Genomic DNA, 11,497 nt, shown 5'->3' on the forward strand with positions numbered 1-11,497 from the left:
CCGGCCCTGTTCCCGAATTCCCAGCCCTGTTCCCGAATTGCCGGCCCCGCTCCCGAATTCCCAGCCCCGATCCCGAATTCCCAGCCCCGATCCCGAATTGCCAGCCCCGCTCCCGAATTCCCAGCCCTGATCCCGAATTCCCAGCCCCGCTCCCGAATTCCCAGCCCCGATCCCGAATTGCCAGCCCCGCTCCCGCCGCCCACCGCAGCGCTGTGAATTAGTCAGTACAGCCAAACGCGCATTCCCGTGGCTTTAAGGCTTTGCAGACCCCCAAGCAGGAGGCAGCGAAGGCAGAGTGCTCACAGCAGCGTGTTCTGGAGGTTTTTACGGGGGAAGTCGAGCCACTTTTGTGTGCGCAGGGCAGCGGGCGATGCCTCCTCTGTCCATGAGGGGACACCTCACGTGAGGGGGGAACTTGCGTTCCCGCCTGACAGGGCTGTGGCTGAATTCAGTGACGGCTGCTCCTCTACCATGAAATAATAACAATTGACTGGGGAGAGACAGCAAACTCCTGTACAATTTGGGGCGGCAGCGGGAGCGCCCCGGTTTGGGTGTTTTTGGATGTTTTTGGGTGTTTTTGGCAGGCGCCGGCGGGGCTGCGGAAGGGGGGCCAAGATGGCGGCGGCCCCGCGCGGCCCGCGGCTGAGGGGGCGATGGCGAGCGCGGGGCCCTGAGGGGCGCGGGGGGCGGCGCGGAGGAGGAGGAGGAAGAGGAGGAGAGGAGGAAGAGGAAGAGGCGCTGCCCGGCGGGTCAGGGCGGGGAAGTCGCCGCCCGAAGATGGCGGCCGCGGCGGGGCCACACGCCGGGGCTGCGGCGGAGGCGCGGTTCATCAGCAGCGCCAAGGTGAGCGGCCCGCGGGGCTCCCTCCGTGAGGGCGCCGCCCTTCCCGCCCGGCTCGGGGCGCGGAGGGAGAGAAGCCCGCAGGGTCCCCTCGGCACGGAGGGAGCGATTCCCTCACTCCCGGGATGACTCGGCTTCGGGCGCGTCCCTGACCCGCGCGTGTCCCTCGGCAGGGAAAGGGCTTGTTCGCCACCAAAAACATCCGCAAAGGAGAAACAGTGTTCGTGGAGAGGCCGGTGGTGTCATCGCAGTTCCTCTGGAATGCGCTGTACAACTACCGAGGTGAGCGGCTGGCGCTGCTGGCGTGTCCCCATCGCTGTCCCCTGTCCGGGGCGGTGACCGCGGGACCCGGAGGAGCTGCCCGGCACCAAGGGAAGGGTTTGGGTTTGAGCGCCTCTGTAAAGGTGGCCCTGCTGCCTTTTCTGCCTCTGCACTGAACTGTTGGCATGCTCAGGTGTCATCTGAGGGATTGTGACTTCTGTCAGCTCTGGATGTGCCAGGTGCCACCATAGAATCTTGGAATGGGTTGGGTTGGAATAGCCTTACAGATCATATTGCACCCCTGCCATGGGCAGGGACACCTTGCCTTAGCCCAGGGTGCTCCAAGCCCCATCCTCTTGGTGTTGTACCAGCTGGGTGGCAACACAAATAGTTCATGCCCGGGGTTCTGGCACCTTTCCTTTCTGAAGGCTTTCCTGTGCCATCCCTCCATCCCCCCGTCCCCCCGTCCCACCCTCTGTCTCCCAGCCTGCGATCACTGCCTGCGGGCTCTGGAGACGGCGGAGGAGAACGCCCAGCGCCTGCTGGGGCAGAGCTCTCTGGTGCTGCCCCACCCCGAGCAGTGCAGCACCCGCAAGGAGCTGCACCAGCAGTGTCCCCGCTGCCAGGTAGGGCTCTGGGGGAGGCTTTCCTGTGCCATCCATCCTGGGATTGCTGATCCTCTCCATCCAGCCAGGCTCTGCTGCTCTGCCTTTCCCGAGAGCCAGGGCTCAGCTGGTGTGGGAGCCCCTGTCCTGCTGCCAGCGCTGTCCCCTCTCTAGGTGACGTACTGCAGTGCAGAGTGCAGGCAGGCAGCTCTGGAGCAGTACCACCAGGTGCTCTGCCTCGGGCCATCCCGGGATGACCCCACACACCCCCTCAACAAGCTGCAGGAGGCATGGAGGTAGGGCCTGGCCTGCCTGCTGCTCCGTGGGCAAGGGGGTGGCTCTCCTGGGCTTTGCATCCCCACACAGGGTGGCTGGAGGGTGGGGATGGCCGTGGGACACTGCCCAGCCCTTCCTCCTGGGTGGGTGTTGTGATGTTGGCAGCCCAAGGGTTTGCACACACAGCTGACTGGATAAGGATAACACTCCTTATTTTACTCCCTCTAAAGAGTTACAAAGCACTGAGCTGCACACCCCTCACTCCTGCAGTTTCATGGTGCTCCTGCAGATCTCCAGCCTCTGGAGATCCTCCTTGTAGCATCCCACATGTCCATTTCTGTCCTTGCTTTAAAAAAAAGTGGTCCTGGAGGGGACAAGCAACATCCCTGACCCAAATCTTGTCCCAAGCCTTAGCAGAGTGAACAGGATGGAAGGGGATTGTTTGTGTGGTTGGAACAGGGAGGTGGGTGCAGGTGTCTGTCCCCACACAGCAATGCTGTACTGCCCACTTTGGTGTGATGGATCAGTGCAGGCCTGACCACACCTCTGCCTGCCTCCAGCTTTTCATTCCCATGCCAGCCCTGATCTGCCATCTCTTCTCCCTTTGAATCCCACAGAAACATGCATTACCCCCCAGAGACTTCCAGCATCATGCTGATGGCCAGGATGGTCGCCACCATCAAACAGGTACAGCAGGTGTTTTGTTATCCCACTGTGGATGGTATTCCCAAGGCTCTGTTCCTTGGCCTGGCTTTCTCAGCATTTATTCTGACAATCCTCCCTCTCTCTGGGCTGAGGAGGAAAGTGGTGTTGGTGCAATGCCTCTGCTTGATTCTTCTGTCAGGCTAAAGACAAGGAATGGTGGATCAAGGCCTTCTCCCAGTTCTGCAGCAAGACAGCAAATGAAGAAGAGGAGATTGTGCACAAGCTGCTGGGGGACAAATTTAAGGTAAGACCCAGCAGCTCTTGAATCCTTGAGCCTTCCTTCTCCTGCCTGTGTCTGTGAGCCCACAGATGCAAAAGCCTCTTTACAGCAGGGATAGGAAACACTGGACACTCCAGGTTTAAAGGAAGGGCTCTGGGGAAGTGGCTGCTTGGAGGGTTTTGGCCTTGTGATGCTTCCATGGGATATGCTGCTCTCTCCTGTGGGGGAGATTTCCTGCTGTGGGCTGGGACAGTGTGATTTGGAGCTGCTGTGTAGGTGGCTTTAGCTGCTAGAGCAGGTGGATTTCCCAGCTGTGAGGGCAGCAGCCTCCAGCCTTGCAGGGCAGGCTGTGAGCCCCAGTCCCTGAGAGCCTGGGCTCAGCCTCAGCCTGTGCCAGCCACAGCAGCTCACCCTGACCCTGCTGCTGTGTCCTCCAGGGCCAGCTGGAGCTGCTGCGCCTGCTCTTCACCGAAGCCCTGTATGACGAGTATCTCAGCAGGGTGAGTGCCTCTGCCTCCAGGCAGCCCAGGAGCACTGGCCAGGCTTCCCCTGGGGCTCTGCTCCTTCCTTGCTCCCCCCAAAGCTCCCTGTGGCACTGCAGAGTGAGCTGCTCCTGCAGGCTGGCCCAGCCTCAGCTGCTCTGTGCTCTCCCTCCTGCAGTGGTTCACTCCTGAAGGCTTTCGGTCCCTCTTTGCCCTCGTGGGGACCAATGGCCAGGGCATAGGAACCAGGTAATGGGGCTTGTGGGTGCTCCCTGCAGGGCACAGGGGATGTGCAGTGTGCATGGCTGCATTGCAGAGATGGGGAGGGAGAGACAGGCTTGAAAACTTCATCCTGGCTGTCCAACCCTTTCACATCCCTCTGCCACACCTTGGCTGCTCAGAGCCACCTTGGATCCCCTCTGCGAGGTCCCACCGTGTGCTGGCAGCACTGTGGGATTGTAAAAATGTCCTGCTGTTCCTCACTGCACTGTGGGACTGTAAAAATGTCCTGCTGTTCCTCACAGCACTGTGGGACTGTGACAGTGTCCTGCTGTTTGTGCCAGCACTGTGGCAGTGTCCCTGCTGTGCCAGCACTGTGGCAGTGTCCCTGTGCTGCCAGCCCTGTGGCAGTGCCCCTGTTCTCACAGCACTGTGGCAGTGCCCCTGCTGTGCCAGCCCTGTGACAATGCCCTGTCCCCCCAGCTCCCTCAGCCAGTGGGTGCACGCCTGTGATGCTCTGGAGCTGCCCCTGCTGCAGCGGGAGGAGCTGGACGCCTTCATTGACCAGCTCTACAAGGACATTGAGAAGGGTGAGGCTCTGGGAGTGCAGGGCAGGACAGGGAGCCTCAGTGAGTCTTGGGCACAAGGATCCTTGTCCTCCATGCTGTCCCAGGGGGAGGGAAAGGCTCTTGGGAAGCCACCCTGCAGCACCCACCCCAGCAGTGCTGTGGGTGTTCTGTGCTCATGGACATTCCTTGGTGCTGGTGTGTGCATGAGCTGGGATGGAGCCTGCAGAGCTCTGACCCCTCTGTCTGTGCTGCAGAGTCAGGAGAGTTCCTCAACTGCGAGGGATCAGGGCTCTACGTGCTGCAGAGCTGCTGTGAGTAACACAGGGACTGGGGGGAGGAGCAGGACTGAGGGAAATGCCCTGGGCTAGGCTGGCTCACTGCTTCCTCCAGAGAAGGGGGTTTGTGCTTGCCATGGGTGGGGTGGGATGGATATGATGGGATGGATATGATGGGTACTGCTCTCTCAGTGTCCCCTGGCACCCTGCCCAGCTGTGGAATGCCCAGTCCTGCCTTGCATGCATGTGATGTTGTGATGTGGTTCCAGGAGCCACTTAGGCACTTAGCAGAGATTGTATTGCCTGCAGGTAACCACAGCTGCATCCCCAATGCTGAGACATCCTTCCCAGAAAACAACTTCCTCCTGCATCTCACTGCTCTGGAGGACATCGAAGCAGGAGAGGTGAGACAGCAGGGCCTGGGTGGGCCTGAGGTGCCAGCACACCTGTGTCCCCTACATCCTCCAGGGACCCCAGCCCCAAACCCTCCTGTGTCCTGCATCATCTTGGCAGAGGAACTCGATCCCCATCCCATGCAGGGGCTGCCAGACCCTGGCATGTTTCTGCCTGATTCTGAGAGGGACTGGGACCAATCCTGCTGCTTTGGGGCCATGGGGAGCAGTTCTGAGCCCAAGGCATTTCTGTTTGCACAGGAAATCTGCATCAGTTACTTAGACTGCTGTCAGAGGGAGCGGAGCAGACACAGCCGCAACAAGATACTCAGGTAGGGGCACCTGGGGGTACTGAGGGGGAACTCCCAGCCCCTGGCACCCCAGACTGTCCATCAGGGGCTGGGTGTGCCTTGGGGTGTGGCTGTGCACGGGCTGCTGTGACCTTCAGTGGGCTGGTGTGTGCAGCACGTGCTGCTCCTGGTGCTTTGAGCTCCTTGTAACATGTTACAGCCTTGGGGACCAAGGATTTGGGGTCCTCCTCTCTCTCTCTCTTTCATTCTCTGTCCTTCGAGGATAGAGGTGAGGTTCCTGCTGGGGGATCCTCCCTGTCCCATCACCCCCTCTCCACCCAGGGTTCCTTTACCCACCTGAGCCAGCAGGATGGAACCCCCAGACTCCTCTGGGTCTCACACATTCAGCCCCTTCCTGGCTGTTCTGTTCCCCTGCCCTGCCCAGCAGCAGTGTGGGAGTGTCCCTGTCCCAACACATCCCCTGTGTCCCACCTGCAGGGAGAACTACTTGTTTACCTGCTCGTGTCCCAAGTGCCTGGCACAAGCCGACGACGCCGACGTGACGTCGGACGAGGAGGAGGAGGGCGAGGGGGAGACGGACGATGCAGAGCTGGAGGATGAGATGACTGATGTGTGATCCTGGCCAGGGCAGGAGGGAAGGGAAGGGCCTGGAGGTTCCTCCAAGAGGCAGCAGCTTTAATATAGAACAGGGTTGTGTTGTGGGGTTGGGTGGGTGCCCTGCTCCCGCCTGTCCGTGCTGTCCCTATGTGTGAGTGTGTGTGTGTCTGTCTGTCTGTCCCTGTGTGTGAGTGTGTGTCTGTCTGTGTGTGTCTGTGTGTGTGTCAGGCTGTCCCTGTCCTCCCTGGGAGGACAAGCTGGGAGCCAGTGGGCCTCCACCACATCCCAGTTCTCTACAGGGCTGGCTGGTGCTTGCAGGGGAGGCTGGAGGAGAGTGGGACCCAGCCAGCTCCTGGGACACCACTGTGAGGTCACTCTGCTGTGTGTGTGCAGGTGCTTGTCCTTCCCAGCTGCAGGGACAAGGGGAATGTGTGTGTGTGTGTGTGTGTGTGTGTGTGTCTGTGCACGAGGGTACTATTTAATGTCTATATTAGCACTATCTACACACTATGGAGCCAGGGCCCTTACATATCCTCCATTCCATGCCTTGCCCAGCACTGAGGGGCAGCAGGATCTTGCAGGAGGGTGGCCCAGAGCTGGAGTCCAGCAGGGAGAGCAGAGCTGACCCTGCAGAGCCTTCCCAGCTCAGCCCATCCTTCCCATGACACAGAGCCTTGGGCAGCGACTGCAGGACCATTTGGGGATGGAGAATGGCCAGGAGCTGACACGAGCTGTGGTGTGATCCCACATCCAGAAGACATTTTGGGTTTTGCAGGGAGGGAGCTGTCCTTCTCTCCCTCCTGCCAGCTGTGGGACGAGGCTGTGCCCATGCAGGAGTGGCCATGCTGGGGATGCAGCGTGTGCTGGCTGTGTGCTGGCTGCTTCCCTGCTCCCAGTGCTGCCACATGGAGATGTGCCAGTGCACAGTGGCCCCCTGGATGTCCCCTTGTCATCCATCCCATGGTGCCACCCTCAAGGTGTCCCTGTGTGCAGACTGTGGCTGCAGGGACAGCACGGCTCTGTGACAGACAGGCACCAGGACAGGGATGCACCCGGGGTCATCTCCTTCCTCCATGGATTTTGGGAGCTGTGTTCCTGCTGCCATGTCTGTGGGACCGAGGGTGGCACAGCTGTGACACTGCCATCACTGCCAGCCCTTCCTCCTGCTGCTTGTCCCCAGCCATGCCAGGGCCACATCCCCTTCAGTGTTCCTAATAAACCGAGCCTGGTGACAGCTGGGCAGCTGTGCTTTGTGTTGGTGGGTGAAAGCAGAGAGGGCTGTGGGCCAGGGCTGCTCCTGTGGGGATGTGGGCTGGGGGTGAGGAACAGACCTGTGCAAGTGTGGGCTCTGGATTTGTGACCAGCCACCCCTGGGGACAGGTGCTGGAGGCTCTGCTGTCCCGTGGGGCTCTGACTGAGCCCTGCCCCAGCTGCAGCAGCTACTTGGGGAATTCTACTAGGAAAAAAATTGGGGATGGGATTTATCCCTTCATACACTGAGTGTTGGAAATAAAAGAGAAACTTCCCTTTCTCTAAAACTTACTCAGACTTCATTAGCTCAGACAAAAATATACAGACATCAGGTGAGCCCTGCTGGTACAGACCAAGCCTGTATGGCTGTCCCCCCATCCCTGCCAGTCCTGCATCCCTCCAAATCAGCAGCACAAGGTCAGATGGGGAGTGCTGGCCTGCTCTGGGCCTCCCCCACAGTCACAGCTCGCTGCCAGGCTCCAGGTTCCCCTGGCACTGGTGTTTGCCCTGGGCACACACCAGTGCCAGCAGAAAGATCTCCTGTGGCCGAATCCAGCGGGTCTCTGGAGCGTGTTGGGATCCTTTCCTCAAACCTGGGCCTCAGGGCAGATCCTGGCGTCCAGCAGGAAGCCCTGCATCCACCACAGCCTTTCCTGCTACCAGAAGGTCCAGGGGGGCTGCTGCATCTCGTAGGTGGGAATGCTGGTGACGTTGACAGGGATGGAGATGACGGCCCAGGGCAGCCCGTGCTGCTCCAGGGAGCGCCGGATCATGTACCTGCAGCGAGGGAGGGAGGGGTGGCTGTTCCCAGGCTGGGACAGCAGAAACACACCCACACAGACCACAGCTCAAACCACACCCCACAGAAACCACACCCAGCTCAAACCACACCCTGCTCAAACCACACCCCACAGAAACCACACCCAGCTCAAACCACACCTGAAACAAACCCCAACCCAGGACAAACCACACCCCACAGAAACCACACCCACCACACCACACCCCTCACAGACCACACCCCGCAGAAACCCCAGCACAAACCACACGCAGCTCAAACCACACCCCACACAAACCACACCCCACAGAAACCACACCCAGCTCAAACCACACCCTGCTCAAACCACACCCAGCTCAAACCACACCCAGCTCAAACCACACCCTGCTCAAACCACACCCTGCTCAAACCACACCCAGCTCAAACCCCAACCCACAGAAACCACAGCACAAACCCCAACCCAGCACGAGACACACCCCACACAGACCACACCCCACAGAAACCCCAGCACAAACCACACCCCACACAAACCACACCCAGCTCAAACCCCACCCCACACAAACCCAGCACTGAGCCCATTCCAAACGCAGCAGGGCCACGCTGGGCACTGTCCCTCCCTGCTGTGGGCCGGGCTGTCCCTCAGCCGTGGCTCTGGGCACTGTCCCTCAGCCGTGGCCCTGGGCACTGTCCCTGCTGTGGGGCCGGGGTGTCCCTCAGCCGTGGCTCTGGGCACTGTCCCTCAGCCGTGGCTCTGAGCACTGTCCCTCCCGGCTGTGGGCTCAGGGCACTGTCCCTCAGCCGTGGCTCTGGGCACTGTCCCTGCTGTGGGCCAGGCTGTCCCTCAGCCGTGGCTCTGGGCACTGTCCCTCAGCTGTGGCTCTGGGCACTGTCCCTCCCTGCTGTCCCTCAGCCGTGGCTCTGGGCACTGTCCCTCAGCCGTGGCTCTGAACACTGTCCCTCCCGGCTGTGGGCTCAGGGCACTGTCCCTCAGCCGTGGCTCTGGGCACTGTCCCTGCTGTGCGGCCGGGCTGTCCCTCAGCTGTGGCTCTGGGCACTGTCCCTCAGCCGTGGCCCTGGGCACTGTCCCTCCCTGCTGTCCCTCAGCCGTGGCTCTGGGCACTGTCCCTCAGCCGTGGCCCTGGGCACTGTCCCTCCCTGCTGTCCCTCAGCCGTGGCTCTGAGCACTGTCCCTCCCGGCTGTGGGCTCAGGGCACTGTCCCTCAGCCGTGGCTCAGCACGCACCCGTCCCTGCCCAGCAGGAAGAGCGCGGGGATGTCGGCCGTGCGCCGCGAGCTGTCCTGGATCATCTCGATGTAGAAGCTGTCGTTGTCGTAGGCGTTGTCGGCGATGATCACGGCCCGCCCGCCGTGCTCCTGGATCACTCGTGTCTTGGACAGGAAGGAGCAGCCCCTGGGCCACAGACACCTCTGTCACCAACCCCTTATGGCCACAGAGATCACCTGGAGACACCCAAACTAGGCATTGTCTCCCTGATTCCACACCTCCTCCAAACCCCGCTCCTCTCAGTCTCTATTTTAGGCACAAGCCACCCACACTCCTAAAATCACAGGAAAGAAAATCTTGGAATGGTTTGGGTTGGAAGAGACCTTAAAGCTCATCCAGTTCCATCCCTGCCACGGGCAGGGACCTTGCACTGTCCCAGGGTGTTCCAAGCCCCAGTGTCCAACCTGGCCTTGGACACCTCCAGGGATTTGAGGCATCCAGAATTTCTTTGGGCAACCTGTGCCAGGGCCTCACCACTCTCACAAAGAAGAGTTCTTTCCCACTCTCTAGTCTAAACCTACTCTCTTTCAACCTGAACCCAGACAGGCTTTTTTCCTACCTTACCACAGACTAAAAAATACAAGATGCAATTCTCCAGGGTAGGAACACCCTCACATTTTCCTGCTTTATCTATGTGGGGAAAGGCACAGGAATAATCTGGAGGTGATGGGGAGATGTGGCCAGAGCTCCCCTCCTGCCCAGCAGGGTCCCCCAGCAGCTGCCACGGTGCCAGACCTACCCCCTCTCCACCAGGGCGATCTGGTCCTGGATGAAGACCCCATTGTTCAGCTCTCCACAGGCCTCCGGGGGATCTGCTGGCACCAGGTGGATCTGCTCGTACCTCGTGTTCTCGGGGGAGAGAGCCAGGGTGAGCCAGGGGGATGGAGCTGCTCCCCCTGCCCACCCCACACCCTGCTCAGCCCCCTGGCTCCTGCTCTGGGGCAGATTTTGGGATCCCAGGTCCAGAGGGGCCAATCCCCACCTCTGGAATCCTGCTGAGGCAAGGATGCTTGTGGAAGAGCAATGAGCTCCTTTTTAAGCAAAACTCCAAATCACTGAGTGCCACCAAGGAGCAGGACTGGGGTGGAGGGACCCAAATGACAAATTCAGTTTTTAACACTTACAAACACGCCACCGAAATCCTTGGCTGGGGTGGCAGTGAAGATGTAGCGGATGTCTCCGGGGCTCAGCACTTGGAAATACAAATACTCATGGATGCGTAAACCTGGGGGAGAAAGGACAGAGCTGAGAGGCAGCGGAAACTACAGGAAAAATCCCTGAAAAAACGGGAAAAGTCTCGGTTATCATTCCAGGGATACACCGGGATAGGGACACGGGAAGGGGAAATACACCGGGATAGAGACACGGGAGGGGGAATACACCGGGATAGAGACACGGGAAGGGGAAATACACCGGGATAGGGACACGGGAGGGGAAATACACCGGGATAGAGACACGGGAGATGGAATACACCGGGATGGGGACACGGGAGATGGAATAAACCGGGATAGAGACACGGGAGGGGAAATACACCGGGATAGGGACACGGGAGATGGAATAAACCGGGATGGGGACACGGGAGATGGAATACACCGGGATGGGGACACGGGAGGGGGAATAAACCGGGATAGGGACACGGGAGATGGAATAAACCGGGATGGGGACACGGGAGATGGAATACACCGGGATGGGGACACGGGAGGGGGAATAAACCGGGATAGAGACACGGGAAGGGGAAATACACCGGGATACGGACACGGGAGGGGAAATACACCGGGATAGAGACACGGGAGGGGGAATACACCGGGATAGGGACACGGGAGGGGAAATACACCGGGATAGAGACACGGGAGGGGGAATACACCGGGATGGGGACACGGGAAGGGAAATAAACCGGGATAGAGACACGGGAAGGGGAAATACACCGGGATAGAGACACGGGAGATGGAATAAACCGGGATGGGGACACGGGAGATGGAATAAACCGGGATGGGGACACAGGAGGGGGAATACACCGGGATGGGGACACGGGAGGGGAAATACACCGGGATAGAGACACGGGAGGGGAAATACACCGGGATGGGGACACGGGAGGGGGAATACACCGGGATGGGGACACGGGAGGGGAAATACACCGGGATGGGGACACGGGAGGGGAACCGCAATAGGGCCGGGAGGAGAAACACACCGGGATCAGGGTGCGCCAGCGGGGAGGCGGCCGGGCCGGGATGTTCGGGGTGTGTGCGGGTCCGGCCGCTGTCCCCGCTCCGTCCCGCCCTCTGTCCCTCTGTCCCTCTGTCCCTCTGTCCCTCTGTCCCTCTGTCCCCCGTCCCTCACTCACCGCGGGCCGGGCAGCAGCAGCCGCAGAGCCACAGCCAGAGCCAGAGCAGCATGGCTGCGCCGCGCCCCGCCCCCCGGCCCGACCCGCGCTCCCC

At 60.3% G+C, this 11,497-nt stretch overlaps 2 protein-coding genes across 2 annotated transcripts; one reads left to right on the forward strand and one right to left on the reverse strand.

Annotated features, from left to right (window-relative positions):
- Positions 1-208: 208 nt before the first annotated feature.
- On the forward strand, positions 209-6,986 carry SMYD5 (SMYD family member 5). The gene is made up of 13 exons (XM_056490082.1): positions 209-843; positions 1,014-1,122; positions 1,588-1,727; positions 1,881-2,002; positions 2,600-2,669; positions 2,827-2,931; positions 3,345-3,407; positions 3,568-3,638; positions 4,092-4,198; positions 4,432-4,488; positions 4,762-4,856; positions 5,106-5,176; positions 5,633-6,986. The coding sequence occupies exons 1-13, from the start codon at positions 562-564 to the stop codon at positions 5,769-5,771; spliced, it is 1,431 nt and encodes a 476-aa protein (XP_056346057.1). The 5' UTR covers positions 209-561; the 3' UTR covers positions 5,772-6,986.
- Positions 6,987-7,285: 299 nt separating this feature from the next.
- PRADC1 (protease associated domain containing 1) lies at positions 7,286-11,488 on the reverse strand. The gene is made up of 5 exons (XM_056490084.1): positions 11,404-11,488; positions 10,187-10,287; positions 9,802-9,911; positions 9,021-9,188; positions 7,286-7,780 (listed from the first exon to the last, which is right to left on the reverse strand). The coding sequence occupies exons 1-5, from the start codon at positions 11,453-11,455 to the stop codon at positions 7,660-7,662; spliced, it is 552 nt and encodes a 183-aa protein (XP_056346059.1). The 5' UTR covers positions 11,456-11,488; the 3' UTR covers positions 7,286-7,659.
- Between the last annotated feature and the right edge of the window lie 9 nt (positions 11,489-11,497).

This window comes from Oenanthe melanoleuca, chromosome 4 (assembly GCF_029582105.1).
Source record: "Oenanthe melanoleuca isolate GR-GAL-2019-014 chromosome 4, OMel1.0, whole genome shotgun sequence".
NCBI classification, from domain to species: Eukaryota; Metazoa; Chordata; class Aves; order Passeriformes; family Muscicapidae; genus Oenanthe; species Oenanthe melanoleuca.